Source organism: Trichechus manatus, unplaced genomic scaffold, assembly GCF_000243295.1.
Source record: "Trichechus manatus latirostris isolate Lorelei unplaced genomic scaffold, TriManLat1.0 scaffold00004, whole genome shotgun sequence".
NCBI lineage: Eukaryota > Metazoa > Chordata > Mammalia > Sirenia > Trichechidae > Trichechus > Trichechus manatus.
The window spans coordinates 33,036,226-33,056,797 of NW_004443940.1; the positions used below are offsets into that span (position 1 = coordinate 33,036,226).

The following is a 20,572-nucleotide window of genomic DNA, read 5'->3' on the forward strand; positions in this document are numbered from 1 at the left end:
GGGCGGAGGGCCCTCGGGGCGTGGCGCTAGCCCTCCCCGGCCGGCCGGGCTCCTGGGCGCCCCGGGGCGCCCAGCGCGCGGGCTCGCAGACTTTGGGGGAAGTGGAGGAAAGTGCGGATTTGGGGAGCCGAGTGGGGAGAGGGATGGTTCCCGGGGGACCGGGCGGCCCAGGACCCACGTCTGCTTTGCGCCCGGGGGCCGCGCCCTCACGGGGCAGCGCTCAGGTGGGGCCCGGCCAGGCGGGCCCGCGCGTGGAGGCAGGGTCTGCGCCGCCGAGGGCGAGGAGGTGCAGCCCGGTAGTGAATTTTCATCCAAGTGAGGACCCGGTGGTCCAGGAGCACCCCACCCCCACCGGGCCTCAGGTCCCTGCTTGGTGAGGAGGCTGCATGTAGCACCCTTAGGTCGTGTCTGGCTGATTACAGTAGCTGTACCAGGTGGTACCTGGAAGGCGTGCGTTTATGACCTGACAGTCATACCGCTAGCTTGCCCGCGTTTGTTTCTTGCATCGTTGCCTTTCTGCGGAGCCCATTCATCGGCTACCATTGAATTGCAAACTCTTAAGTCGGCACAGTGTATGTATTTTAATTAAGCTTAACGTCCGTTTTGCTGGTGTGCCTCGGCAGTCTTACACTTCCTTTGATCAGTGATAAAGAATGATAAAGCCGTTCGTTAGAATTTAAAACCTAAATTTGGGATCAAATAATATGCGTCTTGTGGTTTATATTTCTTTTTCTGAAGGTTTTAAATGATTTTTTCTTAACAGGTTATTGTGGCATAGATTCCCTTAACCTACAAGTGTAAATCTGAAAACGCACTGGGTTATGAAATGATGTAAGATGTATTAAAGAAAAATATTAATCATTTTATAAAAGTAAAAAAAAAATGAAGATGACTGCGGTGTATAAAGTTATATGGGCTTACATCATGGATCTCATGATGATGCCTTTCATCCTTCAGGCACCCCAGTCATGTTTGTGGAATGGTGATTGAGGAATACTGTATTCCATACGTTCAGTAAAGTGTTGTCAGCCAGCGAACATATTGACTATTTCAGAGTACACTTTAAAGTAAAATAAAGATTTTGTATCCTCTGGTAAAATAAGGGACTGAAACCCTTAAACAAATACAGATTTTTCAGTCTGAAGTCTAGAGTGGAAAGTTTTGTCCATTTTTGGCCGGGTGGAGAAAAAATGACTAGTAATTTTAGACACTACGTTTTGTTGTTGTTGTTAAAAGATTAAAATGTGTTAAGGGATAGTCTCAGAGAGCATTAAGGTGTTCGATTAAAATTTTTACAAATGCGGACACTGGTAAGAATTTGGGTCACTGTTGCTTTAGGTAGTCAATCCGGAGGGCTCTTGACTGTTGTGCAAGGCAGCCTGTGAACTGCCTTTCCTGGTTTAGGAGCATGTAAATCATCAGTTTTGCCCTTGTCTGGAGACTTCCCTTCTGCTGTATAGTTAAATGTCATTAATTTGAAAACCCTAACTAAAAATGTGTGACTACTTTCTTACTGAGTAAAATGCTCTAATGGGTTTCTTGCAAAATTTGAGGTCTTATTTGTTAGTAGAATTCATTATAAATATCTTCTTCAAACCAAAGCTTAATAACCTCTTGGATACAATATTTTACTTTCCTTGTGTTTTTCACGTATTATGGAATTTGCACATTTCATTTATAGTCTACTTTGATTTTAGAGTTTATTACTTTTACTTGTCTCTACCCATTCATACTGAATTTTATCATATGGGCTTTATTTGTAATTAATGAAACCGTATTTTAAAATATCCTCTATTTTAACATTCTGGGCTGATCTGCTTCCCCATTATTGTTAATTGAATGTTTACTATAATAACCTGTATAATTTTTAGATTTTTTACTAAGGACACATGTTTCTGGAAGTAAAGTAGGACTAAGTATATAGCAACAGAAAGTTTTCAGCCTTTTTTATATAAAGCCACACCAGGTTTAAAATTCCAAGTTATGGAATTCACTGAGTTATCACCTCTGTTTTTATAATCAGAACTCATTATTGGGTGCTTATTGAAATAAGACAGTATATTAAGCACTTTGTGGAATGGAATTCAGTTAAACTTATAAATAAGATTTCTCCATGGTTTTAAATTCTAAACTCTCAGACATGGGTTACAGTTTTTGATGTCAGCTTGTCTTTACTGTTAACTATACAAGGTGAATAAATTTGGTTTTAGTAAACAATGATAAGTGACAGGCGAGAGTATCTTTGTGCTCCTTGTTTTCAGGAAGAAGGAGGAAGCAGCGGAGTAGGGTTCAGTCACCGGCAAGTGGCCCATCTAGGGTATTACACCGGCCCTGGGCAGTGGCGCCCCTGAGCAGTTTCTGTTAACCCAGTATGGCCCAGCATCCTTCCTCAGGCGTGGTAATGGGTTAAGTAAAAGATTAACGAGCTTGATTTGTATTTTTGAGCTGATATCATGGTAGTTAATTAAAAGAGAGGTGTCAGATGGTTGGACAGGAGCGCAGTCTCAGTACTTGACATAAGTGCCATTTTCCGGAGATACATCACTGGCCTTTTACCGGGTTAATAGAAACTGCTTATTGGTGCCAGCACCCAGGGCCAGTGCAATACCTTCCATACCTGCCTGTCCTAGTTACACTTGCTGCTTCTAGAATGTTATACCAGAATTTTAGAGCTGCTGACGAAGGAGGGTTAACAGACGGGCCTGGGGGTTATGGGGGCTTACCCAAAGGCTACTACTGAAAGTGAGAAATTTCTTTAAAGTTGTATGTTTAAAGTTGAAGAATTCCTGGGAATTTTTCAACTTATTCCATAATAGATCCATGTTTGTTATAGAGTATAAACAAATTTGAATTCACACTTACTGTTGGGTAAAATTACCACTCTGGAAGATTCTCCAGCTTAACTTGAGGCTTGGAGTATCCCTGGCACTTCTCTGCCACGGTCTAAGTGGTCTAGCATGAGAGACAAAGGGCAGTAGATAAGAGCTTAGACTTTGGAAGCATACAAATTAGAGTTCTCTTTCTGGGTTCAGTTTCTTCGTATGTAAAATAGGGTTAATAATGCCTGCCTCCTAGGATTTTGTGAAGAGTTAAAACAAACAATGGACCCAGCTTATAGGAAACACTCATTGATCTGTTGTGGCTATCGTTGTTATTAATACTATGCCCTAGCGCTCTTTCTTCACTAGTGGAGATTCTGGTCATTTTCAGTGTTCAGAAGTAACTGAGGTGATAGTTTCTGAATTGCCTACAAATGGCTGCTTTAATCAGCTGGACTCTTCCACTGAGGGCGTTGCCCCTTGGGATTGTTGGGCCTTTTTGGAGATGCATTAACTCACCCCACTGGAGTGTCGTTTTGTATATTGCCAAGTACCTTTTGTGGTTGCCTGGAGGTCACAAGAATCAGTGCGTATCTCTGAGTGCCAGAACCACCTCCAGGAAGTGGGACCATCTCTCCATGGAATGGTCTGGATCGACCGCTGGCTATGTTTTTTTTTTTTTTTTTTTTAATACAGTTAATATGTTTTCAGAATCTGTTATGGCTGGACACTATGCTGAGGTATTTTCTCAACAGCTTTGTTAGAGGGGTGATGATCCCCCGGATTTCCTGAGTTAAAGCAATGCAAAGTGGCGGGGTCCTAGGTCATACGGTATCTTGCCTGGATTGCTGCATTTTCTAAATGCCTGCATATTCCCTGGGAGTAGGTTCCCAAAAACCCACTGCCGAGGAGTCGATTCTGACTCATAGCAACCCCACAGGACAGAGTAGCACTGCCCCCATGGGGTTTCCAAGGCTGTAAATCTTTATGGAAGCAGACTGCCACGTCTTTTTCCCGCAGAGCAGCTGGTGGGTTCAAACCAACGACCTTTTGGTTAGCAGCCAAGGACTTTAACCACTATGCCACCAGGGCTGCTTGGGAGTAGATTAATCACTTAGAAAATGACGTTTATTTTATGATGATGATGATGATAAATAGAAGTAATAACTGTAATCTTTTTATTACTTATAACATATGGAAGAGGAGACAAACCTCAAGGCCTAGATAAGTGGCGTGCCCAAGGTCATGCCAAGTAATGACCGAGTTGAGTCTAGGGCCCAGGTCTTTGACCCTTGTACGTTGTAATCTGTCAGTTTTTGTATTTTTTAAGTATGATGACTGTGCAATAGGAAATTTGGTGTGAGTGCAGATTATGTTACTCCAGAACCATTGTGTGATCACGAGAGTTTTCAGCTTGGAACCTGTGGCCCCTATTTAATGAGCCTCACAACGTCCCCCTTTAAGTAACCATAACTTTCTTTCCACAGACAAAACAAAACTAACCAGGAGGGAATAAAGTTGGAAGCTTTTTTCCTGGAGGAAAAGGACTCATATGATTCTAGTGCCATATATTGAATGAGTTTAGATGTGAGAACAATCTTTACAGATACAGTTACGCCCTGCCAAAAGTCTGTTTATAAAACCAAAAACCGGAAGTGAATAATAAATGAAGAAAGCAATATTTTGCATTACTGAAGAAGTTCTTCTTTCTCTTTCCCCCCTGAACAGGAAGAAAAAAGCCTGAGACAGCAACATATGAAGACTGTGAAGATAATCTTGAATAGCAATGGTGAATAGTCCTGCTGCTAGGCTCCTTCTGCAGAACGTCTGACATGAACCTTTCTTACTGATTGTTTTTATTGGCCCAGAGCCAGAAGTAGTACTGGATTTAGTTGACTCCAGGATAAAAAGAAAGCAGTGCCGGTTATTATCATAAACATATGAACCAGTGTGATGGTGAAATGAGATGAGGCTCCGAAATGGAACTGTAGCCACCGCGTTAGCGTTTATCACCTCGTTCCTGACTTTGTCTTGGTATATTACATGGCAAAATGGGAGAGGTAAGGAGAACGTCTTCAACGGTGTGCATGGAATGTAGACGCTTTGCTTTGTAAGCAGTGCGTACATGCTCAGGCTGAATAGCTTAACCACCTGTATCATGTTATCTGGCACTTTTTCCTGACGGAAAAATGAAACCGTATTCTTGGATAGAGGAGCGAGAATTTCTAATCAGAATGCAATTTGTTTTGTTTTCGATTTCTTATAATTGCACTTGGAGAAACAAATACTGATCAGTGGTTTGTATTATAGATGACAGCCAAGTTGAATAATAGAGATTTTTGTTTTGGCCTTTTATTTTTATTGTTAGCCATCATAAGCGTTTAATAAGCTTCCTTGTACCGAGTGTGTGTAAAACACTTAAAAGGACACAATCATTACCTTCATGAAATTTGCATGCTAATTACACTAATAATTTGGTACTATGTAGTAGTTAGTAATTTAAACTGCATGTGTTGACAGATTGTTCTTTAGGCAAAAGTATTTATGAAGTGGGTGAGGAAATAATTGTGTTTAGACTGTTGAACTGTGTTTTAGAAGGCTATGTGTTCATTTATTGAAACTATAGTCAGCGAGAATGCATTTCTTTGCTTTTTTTTTTTTTTGAGGAGAAAATATTTGGAGTAAATTTTCATCCACACTGTTTACCTGTTTCCTCTTCTTTAATTAATCTAATGAATGTTGATGGCAGGATGGACAGGGATGTGGAGATGATTGTGTACCTGGTCTGTTAGCGTTAAGTTCGAGTAGTCCTCATCACCTGGGCTATCTGAAGATGCTATTGCTGTCATTATTTTATTGGGTTGTGTGAAAATGACGGAAAACATTAATTCATGACTTAATTTTTTTCTGATATGTGTGTATAGATACGTATATATGTGTGTGTGTGTACATATATATGTATAAAATAAGTTGATTCAGACTCATAGCGAGCCTGTAGGGCAGAGCAGAACTGCTCCATAGGGCTTCCAAAGAGCAGCTGGTGGATTTGAACGGCTGACCTGTTGGTTAGCAGCTTGAGCTCTTAACCACTTTGCCACCACGGCTCCAAGCTAATACAAGCGAAAAACATATGCTCTGTGCTTTGAACAAGTATTCTTTTTCTCTCTCTCTCTCTCTCTGAGTTGGGCTCTTATTTTTGGGGGAAACTCTTTGGGGGAAAAAAATAAAAAAATAACTTTCTAAAGTTTCTTCTTTTTCCTTTGTGTACAAATATGTACATTTTTAGAATTCATTTATTAATTGAACCAAAATGAGAAGACTTACTTAGCAAGAACTTTGAGTAGTTAATTTAACCAAACTATTGACCATCCCTGATGTGACCAGAATAAATGACTGACCGTTAAAGTCTCTGATGAAATATGAGACTTGACCAGGAGAAAAGCCTGTGGATTTTTCCTTATCAGGAAGCTTACCTACTCACTGAGTTATAGTAATGGAGACACTTAACCCCTCTCACTGTGTCTTACTTAAGGGATTAAAAGTTTTAGAATCTTCATTCCATTTATCCTAGTTCTTATGTAATAGCATCGTAACCATTATTTTTAAATTTACCCATCTTTATAATCAAAATAAATTTATAAAATATAAAGATTCTTTCACCGTGTAGTTTTAGGTATATGCAAAATAAGTTTGTTGTCTTTGATTATCACTCATTGAACAATTCTGTTTATACTCTCTTCTGCTGTGTTCTTCTGCTTAGTTTTTTGCCCAGCTCTTTGAATATTGACATAGGTCTCCTGTGATGGTTACATAAAGTTACCTGTGTTTAAGTGCTATTGTTTCTGTAACCACTCTAACTGTTGAGCATTTGGATTCTTTCTAGATAGTTCTGACAGTCAGGTAGCGTAGATTTTTCCAGGGAAGGCCTGATTTTAGATATTCAATTCTAGTGCACCCATAAACCACGTGCCCTGATTTTTATTTTGAAAGCAAGGTTTCCATAATCATAGACTTTGCTGGACAAAGAGTTTTTATTTTCATTCATGCACTGGTCCCTTACATGTACCTACTTTGTATTATATGTATGCACTGAACTATATACTGTAAATACAGAAAAGAATAAGAAACTTCACACCTTTGAAAAGCTCACGCAGACTTGGTCAGGAAGATGCATGTGAAAAAATGTGACAGCTACCAGATAGGGTGTGATATAAGCAGTAACAGGATGCTGAGCTTATACTGTTATCATCAGCAGATTACATGTATTATCTCTTTTAATCCTCATAACAGTACTGTCAGGTGTTCTTACTCCCTTTCTGGAGACAGGAAGATCAAAGCAGAGGGGTTGAGAAACTCGCCAAGGTCTTGCATTAATGGTAGAGTTGAAGTCTGAGCTTAGGCAGAGCTTATGCCCTTTGCCCTGCTGCCCAGAAGAAGCTACTGAACCTTCAGGCACGTCACAGAGGAAGTAGAATGTGAAGGATGACCGTGGACACAGGGCCAAGCAGAGTAGGGGCAAGTGGGTGTATCAGCCAGCAGGAGCTGCGGACGCAGCTGCGAAGTTCTGAAAGGGTGTGGTGTATTTATGCTTGGGGGTTGTGAGGCACTTGTTACGACCAGCCCCTAGGATTCATCAGCCGTCCCAGGGTTTAGCTGGGAATCATAGCACGGTTCCAGAAGTGCATCTGGTTTCTCAGAGGTCTTCATTCACCACTTACAGGAATATGTGAGCTGGTCCATGGGATTGGCATAGGTGGGGAGGATGTCAGGAGCCCTGCCAGGGAAGCTGGCGTTCAGGACAAGACCCAAGTTTCAGCAGGGTGTACAGAATTCCTACATAAAAATTAGGCAGAATGCCAGGTAGATGGAATGGGTGGGGTAGGAAGGTTGTAAGCAGGTGTTGAGAAAGCGAATCAAGAATAGTGCCATGTCTCGCTTGGTGGTGGAGTAGAGCTCCTGATGAACCTCCTCCTTCGGCCAGGTGCAGTGTAGAACCCGGCAGGACTGAGCGAGCAGTCATAGATCTTGTCCCTGGGGACGGGGACAGATGTTACATCCCTGGTGCCTCGTGCTTAGTAGGCATTTAGTAAACATTCTTTAAATAAATGAATCATTTTGCAAAAAATGTATTTTTTAAAATGCTTATTCATTACTATATTTTATCAAATCTAATATGTCAATTGTAACACGATGTCTTTTATTTTAAGTACTCTTAAGGAGGGGAAAAAAAGTCCCTGGGTGGCTCAAATGGTTTACACTCGACTACTAAATCTAAAGGTTGGTGGTTTGAACCTACCCAGCAGCACCACGGTAGAAAGGCCTGGAGATCTACTTCCATAAAGATTACAGCCAAGAAAACCCTATGGAACAGTTCTGTTCTGTATCACATGATGTAACAATATGAACCCTTAATAAAGCATTTTATTTAAAACTTTGGATCTTATTTATAAACAAAAAGAGTGAACAAAAGTTTTTAGACTTTTTAAAGTTTTTCTTAAAAAAATAAGCAAAGCTCCTTTCAAACAAGATATAAGGAAAAATTAATAATCTAGAATTTGTTATTAACTAGCCTCATTCTGGTTCACAGAAATTGTGTATTTCTCTTTGTGGAGTGCCTTCTGTATGCCAGGCACTGTTAGAGGTTTGGGATGCATTAGTGAACATATTAGAGAAAGACCTCTGGTCTAGTGTCAGGGAGGAGGGACGGGAGATACCTAAGAAACAATAAATAAAAGACCAAACAGTCAATTTAAAAGTAATACATGTGTTTTTAAACTCTTTTTTGGAAATATTTTTAGATTTACAATAAATTTGCAAAACTAGTACCGAATTCCCTTTACCCTTCACCCAGCTTCCCCTCATGTTAACAACTCACATAACCAGAATAACATTTTCTAAGCCAAAGAATTAACTCTGATACAACACTATTAACTAATTTACAGACCTTATTTGAATTTTGCCAGTTGTTCCACTGACGTTCTTTTCTGACCCAAGATGCAATCCAGGCCCCCACGCTGCATTTAATTGTGTCTCCCTATTGTTATTAGGTGCCGTCATTTTTGACTCATAGCGACCCCATGTGACAGAGCAGAACTGCTCCAGAGGAGTTTCTAGGCTGTAACCTTTATGGAAGCAGATCGCCAGGTCTTTCGCCCATGGAGCCCCTGGGTGGGTTCGAACCGCCAACCTTTTGGTTTTGCTTAACTGTTTGAACTACCTTTGTGTCTCCTTAAAAAAAAAAACAAAAAAAGAACCCAAACCTATTGCCACTGAGTCAGTTCCCACTCTTAACAACTCTTTAGGACAGAGTAGAATTGCTGCACAGGGTTTCCAAGGAGCGGCTCGTGGATTCGAACTGCCGACCTTTTGTTTTACAGCTGAGCTCTTAACCACTGCGCCACCAGGTTTCCTCGTGTCTCCTTAGTCGCTTCCATTTTGAGGAAGTTTCTCGGTCTTTCTTTGTCTTTTATGTCCCTGGTACTTCTGAAGAGATTTGGCCGGTTATTTTGTAGAATGTCCCTTAATTTGGGTTTGTCTGTTTTTTTCTTATGGTTCGACTGAGATAATGCACGTTTGGAAAGAATACCTCAGAGGTGATGTTACGTTCTCAGCGCGTTGTGTCAGGAGGTGCATGATGCTGATACGTCTTGTTCCTGGTTGTGCTAAGTTTGAGCACTTGGTTAGGGTGGTGTCTGTCAAGATTCTCCACCTTTAAGTTACTTTTTCTTTTCCTTTGCAATTAAGAAGCATTTTGTGGAGGCATACTTTGAAACCCAGCAAATATCCTGCTTCTCGTTATACTTTTGCCCACTAATTTTAACATCCATTGATGATTTTTGCCTGCAACAATTATTACTGTGGTGTTGGCCAAATGTAATTTTCTATTTCCATCATCCCTTCTACATTTATTAATTGGAACTCTACTGTGAGGAAGAGATGTCTTTTTTTCCCTCATTTATTTCTTTCCTAGGTTATTTATTTACATGAATATGTGCTCATGGATATTTATTTTATTCTCTGGACTATCATCCTTTATTATCATTAATTATTTTATTGTTTAAGTTGTCCCAGAGGTGGCCACTGGGAGCTCCTTCTTGTTGGCTCCTGTGCTTCTTGACATACTCATCGTTTTTTTTGACTTTTTGATTTTTTTGAGGTGAAATTTACATGACATAAAATAAACCAGTTTAACCTGCACAGTTCAGTGGTGTGTAGCCCATTCACTGGGTTGTGCACCTCTATCAGGTCCTCGTCACTTATTGAGTAGTTTCTCACTTTCTGGCGCCACGAGCTACCCCAGGCTTCCCCAGCTCTGGAAGCAACCGTTTCTCCAAGGAGCTTTGGTTCCTTTGGTTGGAAGGTGGAGTCTTGGTGTGCTCACTTCTGCTAATGGTGTCACCACTTCGAATCCCTCTCAGTAGGAAGGAGCTAGGAAATACATGTATCCACACACACATATCTATTTCTGTATCCATCTCTATATATTAAAAAAAAAAAAAAAAAAAAACAAGCCCGCCATGAGTTCACACTGATCCCTCTGATTTTACTCCAGTCTTTAGGGTTCATTCTAGTCTCCCCTTTTTCTTATTTGTAATTTCCAAACTCTAACAGGAAGAAACTTGGCTCCCAGTAGCCCAATGTAATGACTTATTTGTTCCGTCCCAATATCTACATAAAGTAGTTTCAGAATTACTAGCCCATACCGCAGTGAAAAATAAATTTACTAAGGTCCAATATTTGTGTACACTTCTTTTTGTATTTAGTCTTATAATACATAGTCAAAATGCTGTGTTCAAAAATATTTAGCTTTGTTTTTAGCTTAGTTACTTTTTCAATGTGGTTGTGTTATTCTATGGTTATTTGTATTCCATTTTGGAGTCCCTGGGTGGTGCAAATGGTTAAGTGCTCAGCTACTAACCAAAAGGTTGGTGGTTCAGATCTACCCAGAGGTGCTTTGGAAGAAAGTCCTGGTGATCTACTTCTGAAAGATCAGCTGTTGAAAACCCTGTGGAATGCAGTTCTACTCTGACATACGTGAGGTCACCGTGAGTTTGAATCTGCTAGATGGCAACTGGTTTTTTGTTGTTTTTTTTTTTAAATTCCATTTTAGGTTTCCCCTATATCCTGTTTAATTGTAATTGTTTATATTTTGGATATGTTAAACATTATCTTGGTTCTGAGAATCAGAACTGTAAAAAAAGGTATACTAAGGGAGATATCCTTCCTTTCTCATTCCTTCCACCCCATTTCCATTCCTACTTTTTTTCCACCTAGTTCCCACCTGTCTCTTATAGGTATTCTATCTCATTAGTTTCTGGTTTATGCTTCCTGAATTTCTTATTGCACAAATGAGCAGATGCATAAATGTTTCCTTATATCCTCTTCTTTCTTCCATGAAGGGTAGCATACTACAGATACTCTTTTGCACGTGCTTTTTTTTTTTTAACTAAGCAACAGATCCTGGAAATCATTCCCTGTCAGTTCATTGAGATCTTCATTCTTTTTTACAGCTGCATAGTATATTATGTGGATGTATCCTAATTTATTCAACCATTCTCCTCTCTGTGGGAATTTAGGTTTTTATTTAGACATCCAGTCAGTAACTTTTTTTAGTATGTATTTCCTGCCAGGCATTATACTGGGTCTTTGGTAATGTAAATGTAGTTACAGATTTTTCAGAAGTTTCATTTTAGCCTGACTTTTATCCACACCATGGGAAATCAAGACATTTTTCTGGAAGAAAACTGTAGTTGCCACCTATGTTGTAAATGTGAAAGTCTGGGGATAGAGTGGATCCGATTACGATTTAGATTTAAGTAACTTGTTCGGGAAAAGTAGATTCTGTCTCTTTTTACTAAAGAGATATGTTGCTTGCCTTTTAAAGTTAATAGTTTTCAAAACCTAAAGATAGAAGGTAGGCTAATTTTTTTAGAACCTCTATTCTATACCTTTTCAATAGGAAGCAAGAAAATAACTAAAGAAAATTGAAATCAATATTAGTTTTTTTAAGTTCATGTTTCCAATTTAAAAGTAGGAACAGTTCATATGCCCAGCTTTTCCCCCTACAGTTGAGATGATATGAAGCAGATACTTTTCTAGCCACTGGGGACAGGGAGTTGACATGTGAATCCATCATCAGTTCAATGGATTTAGATATTTATTGTCTTCAGAGCATTATTTTTTCTTTAAGTAAATGTCTTAACTGAAATATAGCAGACATATAAAAAGTGCATATATCATGAGTGTTCAGCTTTATGAATTGTCACAAAGTAGGCAAACCTGTAATAAATTCGGGAAGTAGAGCCTCTCAGCACTGCTTGTCTTTTGGTGTACATTGGTACACAATTCTTTGGGCTTTTTGCCTAGAAGTTGCTTTTTAAAAATGAGTGCTTCTCATGTGCTTCTCTGAAGGTACCTGATCTTGTATTTCATGTTTTTTATTACAGTTTGTATTTTGCCTACCTGCCATTTCGCCGGCATTTATTGAATGCTGTCTGTTTATCCTTTTTGTACTGAGTGGTGGGAAGACAGAGATCAAAGACACAAGACCTGCCCTTGGAAGGAGGTTACTGTTTGGAGGCAAGACAAGTAATCACTGTTAACAGTGCTTTCCTGGCAGTGTGGACACAGGGCTGTGATAGCATCAAAGTAAGAACGGTTCATCTGATAGAGGGGCTCAAGAAAGGCTTCTCACGGCGCACGTTTGAGTTGGTCTTAGAGATAAATGGAAACCTGATAGGGGAGAAAGGTACTCCCTGTAGGAACGGAGAACGTGGTTGCTGGATTGAACCAACATCCTGGTGTGTGCAAGTGGCAGGGGACTTGAATGGCGGTAGTGTCTGACCTGATGGACCGAGGTCCAGATGAGTCAAGGATGGACGTGAAGCAGGAGGAGACTGGGAGAATGAGGAGGGCGTAGGACCGGAAGCTTCTGTCAGGTCTAACTAAGAGCAAGTATGTGACAGTAAAGGAAGTGAAAGATGTGAAGGACTAGGGAGGAGTTTGTGATGGAGAGGGTCATTGTCATTCCTTTATACTAAATTTTACTCCCAATAAAATATCCTATTTTTTTAGACTCAGATACTTGTTTTTTTTTTTTGGGGGGGCGGTAAGTAGTGAAACGATACTTACACCTGTGTACGCACGTCTTCTTTTTTGTTTCTTTTCTGATAATTTTGCTTAAAGATACACGACTAATTCTTTTGAACTGGAAACAGCTGAAACAGTAGACCAAGTACAAATATTGCAAAACTTACTACAGTATTTATATTTAGACTTATTCTAAACGATCAGTACACGGGCTTCATTCCTTTCTTAATTTGTGAACCTTTCTAAGATTATGTTTTTATACTTCTTTGAGGTTTTAGAAATCTTTACAGGCTAGAGAAAAAAGTGTATGTCCTCTGAGACCAGTCACACCAAACAGTCAGGGTTATTGACAGAGAGTGTTGAGTGGGACGGGGGCCCTGGGTGCTTTTCCAAAAATGATTTCAATTCTGGGCTACTTGTTATCTGGTTGGGTCACTTTTTGCAATTAAGCTTAACTAGTTAGGCTAATAAGGCCTTTTAAGCTTACACAGTTGTATGATTTTCGTTTTTCCTATGCTGGTGTTTTACTTCTGGAACACAGTTCTTTCTTGTCCTCTTGGCATTGCCCTGACCTGGTAAAGTTATTATAACTTAAGCATGCCTGATTAGAGTCATTTGGTTAGAAGGCCATCTAGAGGGTCCTTCTTCTAAAAAGATAAGGACCTAGTCTAGGAGTTTGATCGTTTTAGAACAGATCATTAAATATTCTTTTTTAACCCAATTTGTATATGTGACCATTGTCTGATCTTTTTTTTTTTCTGTTCTTGTTACACTTTGTACTTTGTTCCAAAACTGTTGCGTTTGCCAAATTTCCTCATTTTTTCCTCCGTTTATACGTATACACAGATAGATACACGTATGTATCTATGCTTTATAAGCAGACATGCTTATTAGAAAAACACACTCAAGTATTATTGACAGTTTTCTACTTATTCACATTAACAAAAATTTAACCATAATCCATGTTTTACTTTTTCTGCATTTCAACCATTTAAAAAAAATTTAATTTTTCTTCTGAGTATTATTCACAAAATCAATTATATTAGTTAAATATAGTTATTTTCTTTTTAATGTCCACATTATCACAACTTGGCTACTGGGAAGCCCTTTTTGGCTGTTTGACACTTTCCCTGACATCCTTGAAAGCACCCTTGCTTTTTCCTTATCCTCGTCCCGTGTTTCCAGACCCATCCTGATTTTCTTTTCCTACCAGAAGATACAGGGTTAGCTATGCTTTATGAGGCCCAGTTCCTTTCCACAGGACTTGTATTAGAGACCAGTATTTGTGTTGACTTGAGACTTAGTGATGGACAACAGTGTCACTGTTCTTCTTAGTTACGGTCAGTAGTTCAAGTCGGTTTTTCTAGTTTAACCATTCATGTTGCTATATACCCTGCTTTCCTTTCTGTTTGATGTCTCATTGATCACTGAGACTTTGTTCTGGGTTGATGTTGACGCCCGCTCACTAGAAGAAGTGCTAATAGGACTGGAGTTTTGTAGGGAAACTGGGCAGCTGGGACTTGTTACTTAAAGGAGAGTTTGAAAAGTTGCATGATGCAGAAGAGGTTTACCTCCTAGTTTACCTCTTTCTTCACACAGTGGCAGACAGCCAGTGATTATTTGAATTTACCTCGTTGTTAATCCTGGCAAGCTTCTGTATAGAGAAGCGTCCGTTGGCAGCTTCGTTGCAGTTTCAAAATACAGTTTTTTTCCCCCATTTCTTCACAAATCCTGTGTGTGAGTTCAGAAAAAAGGAGGTAAATGTTCTAGGAAATAGAGCATTTCTAAACTGAAGTCTAGCAGCTTGCTGCCATGATGGATTTTTCACTTCTACTGTGTTTTCCTAAAGCCAGTGGAGGTTAACTTAAAAACCTGACTTGCAGGCTTGTGGTGTACGGTTTCTTGTTTTTGTTGCCCTTCATAACTCGCATTTATCTCAAGTCGTCTCTTTTGTAACGATGCATCATGCCCCAGATCTCTTATTCATTCCTCCTCTTCTCCTTTTTACTTTTAATTGGTGGTAAAGTCGTATTGTTTGCAGAGGACTGCGTAGATCTCTGTAGTTATATACTGCTGTGACTGCTGACATTTGAGGAGAAATGAGTCTGTAGTTTCAAAACTTCAAGTGAGCATAGGGTTGGTATTTGGGAGCAATGAAGAGTACCATTTGTTGACTGTGTTTACACCCATGGTCCTACATGGTCCTCACGAGAACTCTAGGGAGGTGGGTGAGCATGCCCTCTAGGGTACCTGGTGAGCATGAACGTTTACTAAGTAGGTGTCTTCATATTTAACTGGCAGAGACACTCAGGCAATGAGTGAATTACTTAATCCTGCTCTGTTAGATGACTGGGAGGTGAACAGAAACAGTGTCTACCCCCGGGTGTGTCTGACTCCGTAGCTTGTACTGCCTGAATCGTCTGAGAGACCGACTGCGGACGCCGGTGCTGCCGAGCAGGGTTACCTGAACATGGTTGTGCATATAGGGGCGGCGGGAAACCTCATACGATGAGCTGCACTGCCTGCCGCCTCATGGGGCTTTTTACAAATGCTTTTTCCCAGATAGTATTGAAGCATATTCTGATCCTATTCATTTGTGCTGTGTCTTGGTTATCTAGTGCTGCTATAACAGAAATACTACAAGTGGGTGGCTTTCACAAATTTGTTTTCTCAGTTTAGGAGGCTAAGAGTCCGAATTCAGGGGTGCTGGCCCTAGGCGAGTGCTTTCTCTCTCTGTCGGCTCTGGAGGAAGGTCCTTGTCTCTTCTGAGCTTCTGCTCCTGGGCGATCTTCGTGTGGCTTGGCATTTCTCTTCCTCCATCTCTGCTTCTCACATGCTTGTTTAATCTCTTTTGTATCTCAAAAGAGATCGACTCAAGACACACCCTACACTGTCTCGTTAACATAGCAAAGACAATGCATTCCCAAATGGGATTATAACCACAGGCACAGAGGTTAGGATTTACAGCAAATATTTTGACAGACACAATTCAATCATAAAGTTCACCCTGCCATTAATTAAAGAATACTTAAGTCGTGCAAAAAAAATTCGTTGTGTACTCGAACAAAATTCCCTTTAAATTGAAGTGTCTATATTACGTGGTTGCTGATATTTGTGGAAGAGGTGTGTGTTAATTTGAGTGATGATAGTAGACCTTTGTTTTATTATTGAGTATAACCATTAAAAGGAGCCCTGGTGGCGCAATGGTTAAGTGCTCGACCACTAACCAAAAGGTCCGCGGTTTGAACCCACCAGCTGCTCCACGAGAGAAAGATGTGGCCGTCTGCTTCTGTGAAGATTACAGCCTTGGAAACCCTGTGGGGCAGTTCTCCTCTGCCCTACTGGGTCACTAGGAGTTGCAGTCGAGTCAGTGGCAGTGGGTTTGGTTTTGGGTATAACCGTTAATACATCATGCTGGTGAATGTATGCCCAAGTTTAGGGAAGATATAAACCTCCCTCTCCCCACCCCCACAAAAAAATTACACAAAATATTGGACATTAGGATTTAGGCTTATTTATCATTTATTGTTTTGACGCAGAGGAGGGCACTGAATCTGGTGCCTTTTGATTCAAGTAAAACACCTGTTGTCAAAGATTGTGTCAAATTTAGTAAATCTCATTAATCTTACAAGGTCTCCTTTCATTATGCATCTGAAAAGCAGCCTGTTTTTGGTTGTGCTCACTGAAATAACCTCGATATTGAGTAAACCACAGGGGAGGATCTTCTAGGCCTGACTTACATGTTTTGATCTCTAATGGAGTTCGTTAAAGTAAACCCAAGGCAACTGGCAAAAAATTTATAGGTAGTTAAAAAATGTAGGTTAGCACGTGTGGAACTCAAGTTACTTTGAAACCATGTTCTAAGACTGAGTCAAATGAGGGTCAGGTATGTCATGGAATGTGTGGAATTTTTGATTTCTAACGGATGGTTAAGTCACAGAGAGGATCCAGAAAGAACTCAGGAGACTGTAAAGGACCCACCTTGCTCTGAGCACTGTGAGAGGGTGGGTGTAGAGGTTATTAAACTCTTAACATGTTGTTCATGTTTTTCTTCTCCTGATGTTATTATACGGGCAGAGAGGAGTTCGGAGACCTTTGTTTTCTTCTAGCTTGCTCTGAGAGTTTGGAGAAATCACTTTGCTTCTCTTGAGACTTTCTTTGCCTCTCACTCTACTGTTGATGGTCATGGAGGAAATGTAAAGATTGGGAGAAGTGCTGGAAAGCGATATAGGCAAAAAGGTTTTTTTTTTTTTTTTATTTTGTTTTTTAAAGAAGGTGGATACAGCAAATCACAGAGTTTGACTTTTGGGGGCAGATATTAACTGGGTATCTTATGCACATGAACACTTATTAAAAAGAAGCTGTGATTGCTAGCAGCCAACAAAAAGGAGCTAGAATGGAGTCGAGACAGTGAGCTTCTTAAGGATAGGGACCATCACCACCCACCCCATTAAATTTTTAAAAAAGAATGCAAGAACGCATGGTGAATAATATAGAAACGTGTACTCCGATTACCCAGACCGTTCGTATTCACTTCTGCTCCTTTTCATTTTTAATAAATAAAGCATGGCAGGTCTGCCTAAAATTTCCCACCCATTTTCACCCCCTGCCTCCTTGCCATATTTGATGCAAACTATATCAGGTGTGTATACTCCTCTAATCCATTTTTTCTATGTTGGTTTATGTCTATAAACATAATTATATATACAGAATTTTATGTTTTAAAAAAATTATACAACTAGTATTATGCTATATGTATTCTACATCTTGCCTTTTTTCCTCACATTGTCCTTTAGATCTACCCATGTTGACATATAGTCGTTCTTATTAGCTGCCGTGTGATAGTCCATCCTTTAAATATGATGCATGTGTCATGTTTTTTTATTCTCCTGGTGATGTTTCTGTTTTTTTTATAACACAGATAACACCACGAGTGAACGTCCTCACACGTGTTTCCTGGTGCACATGTAGGTAAATGTCTGTGCTGTACACTCAGCGTTGAAGTGCTGGGCGCCATGTCTTACTCAAGGGGTGGTAGTGGCTCAGTGGTGGAAGCCTCCCCTTCCATGCAGGAGACCCAGATTTGATTTCCGTCCAGTGTGCCTCAGGTGCAGTGGTGATGCTGAGCAGGTTTCAGTGGCGCTTCTAGACTAAGGCAGACTGGGAATAAAGGCCTGGCGATTCACTTACAAACAGTCAGCCAATGAAAACCCGGCGGATGATGATGATTTGATCCAGAACAGGTCATGGAGATGACGGAGGACCAGGCAGCCGTTTGTTCCGTTGTGTGTGGGGTTGCTGTGAGTTTATAGTTTTTACTGTGTAAGTCCTTTATGTTCCTGCTTAGGGTAAGTCCTAGATATTTTATCGGTTTGAGGGCTATTGTAAATGGTATTGTTTTCTTGATTTCTCTTTCGGAGAATTCCTTGTTAGTGAAGAGCAACCCAAGTGATTTTTGTGTGTTGATCTTGTACCCTGCGATGTTGCTAAATTCTTCGATTAGTTCTAGCAGTTTTCTAGTGGAATCTTTACGGTTTTGTATATATAGGATCATGTCATCTGCAAGTAGAGATAGTTTTACTCTTCCCTTCTGATTTGGATATCTTTTATTTCTCTTTCTTGCCTTATTGCTCTGGCTAGAATATCCACTACAATGCCGAATAAAAGTGGTGATAACGGGCATCATTTGTCTTGTTCCTGTTCTCGGACGGAAGGATCTCAGCCTTTGTCCATTAAGTATAATGTTGACTGTTGGTTTGCATATGTGCCGTTAATTATGTTGAGAAATTTCCTTTCTATTGCTATTTAGTAGAGAGTTTTTATCAGGAAAGGGTGTTGAATTTTATCGAATGCCTTTTCTGTGTCAATTGATATGATCGTATGGTTAGTTTCCTTTGTTTTATTTATGTGGTGGATTACATTGATTGACTTTCTAATGCTGAACCACCCTTGTAATCCTGGTATGAATCCCACTTGATCATTGTGTATGATTTTTTTGTTACTTTCTGCCTCAGAATAATACTAGTTTAATTTCTGTAAAATATGGAAACATTGCTGTAATTTATCTCCTTTTCCTCTCCCCTCCTTTGTGCTATTATTGTCATATATGTTACATCTATATAGATTATGGAGTCCCTGGGTGGTGCAAATTAAAAGTTGGAGGTTTGAGTCTACCCAGAGGTGCCTCAGAAGAAAGGCTTGGCTCTCAGCCTTTGAAAAATTGGCCATTGAAAACCCTGTGGAGCACATTTCTACTCAGACACCCATGGGGTTGCCATGAGTTGGAATTTACTCAATGGCAACTGGTTTTATATAGATAATAATTCCAGTAATACATTTTTATAGTTACTACTTTATATAATGTTATGTCTTTTAAAGAAGAGAAGAAATGAGTAAAATTATATACAGTCATTTATACTTACCTAGATCTTTACAATTTTTGTTGCTGTTCATTTCTTCCTTTGAATTAGAGTTACTATCTGAGGTCACTTCTTTTCAGCCTGAATTACTTCCTTTAGTTTCTTGTAAGCAGGTCTGACAGCAGTGCAGTCCCTCAGCCGTTGTTTATCTTGGAATATCTTTATTTCCCTGTTGCCATCAAGTCAATTTTGACTCTAAGTAACCCTGCAAAAGCTCTCTTTAAAGTGTAAAAAAGCAAAGATGTCACCTTGAGGACTAAGGTGCGCCTGACCCAAGCCATGGTATTTTCCATTACCTCATATGCACACAAAAGCTGGACAATGAATAAGGAAGACCAAAGAAGAGTTGACATCTTTGAATTATGGTGTTGGTGAAGCATATTGAATATACCGTCGACTGCCAGAAGAACAAACAAATCTGTCTTGGAAGAAGTACAGCCAGAGCGCTCCTTAGAAGCAAGGATGACGAGACTTCGTCTCACGTGCTTTGGACATGTTATCAGGAGGGACCAGTCCCTGGAGAAGGACATCAGGCTTGGTAAAGTAAAGGGTGAGCGAAACAGAGGAAGACCCTCAAGTAGATGGATTGACACAGTGGCTACAAAAATGGGCTCAAGCATAACAGTGAGTGTGAAGATGGCACAGTACTGGGTGGTGTTACATTCTGTTGCATGTAGGATTGCTATGTGTCACAATCGACTCGATGGCACCTAACAACAACAATAACATCTTCATTTCACTCTCATTTTTTAGGGGTAGTTTTTCTGGCTATATAATTCTTAGTATGTTCTCCCCACTCCCAGCATTTGAGTATATTATTCCACTTCCTTCTGGCCTCCATTATTTCTGATGAGAAGTCAGCCATTAATGATATTATTGTTCATTTGGAGTTGGAGTCATTTTTCTCCTGCTGCTGCAAGATTTTTTCTGCTTTTGTCTTTCAGCAATTTAGTATGATATGTCTTGATGTGAATCTCTCTGTTCATCCCACTTGGGGTTTATCAGTCTTCTTATATCTGTACGTTAATGTTTTTCTTAAAATTTGCAGTTTTCAGCCATTACTTTTTCAAATTTTTTTTCTGCCGCTTTATCTCTGTCTTAGTCATCTAGGGCTGCTCTAACAGAAATACCACAAGTGGGTGGTTTTAATGAAGAGAAGTTTATTTCCTCACAGTCAAAGTAGGCTAAAAGTCCAAATTCAGGGCGTCAGCTCCAGGGGAAGGCTTTTTCTCTCTGTCGGCCTTC

General features: G+C 40.0%; 1 protein-coding gene across 3 annotated transcripts in view; it reads left to right on the top strand.

Annotated features, from left to right (window-relative positions):
* Positions 1-390: 390 nt before the first annotated feature.
* MGAT4A (alpha-1,3-mannosyl-glycoprotein 4-beta-N-acetylglucosaminyltransferase A) overlaps positions 391-20,572 on the top strand; it is a 76,091-nt gene continuing 55,909 nt past the window's right edge. Inside the window, exons 1-2 of one of the 3 annotated variants that reach the window (XM_023734120.1) lie at positions 391-572; positions 4,548-4,879. In XM_023734120.1, coding sequence (XP_023589888.1) covers positions 4,786-4,879 — 94 coding nt within the window. In that variant the 5' untranslated portion in view covers positions 391-572; positions 4,548-4,785. Of the gene's footprint in view, positions 573-3,507; positions 4,880-20,572 lie in introns of those variants that run through there. The other 2 variants (XM_023734116.1, XM_004369325.2) reach the window with 2 other exon arrangements.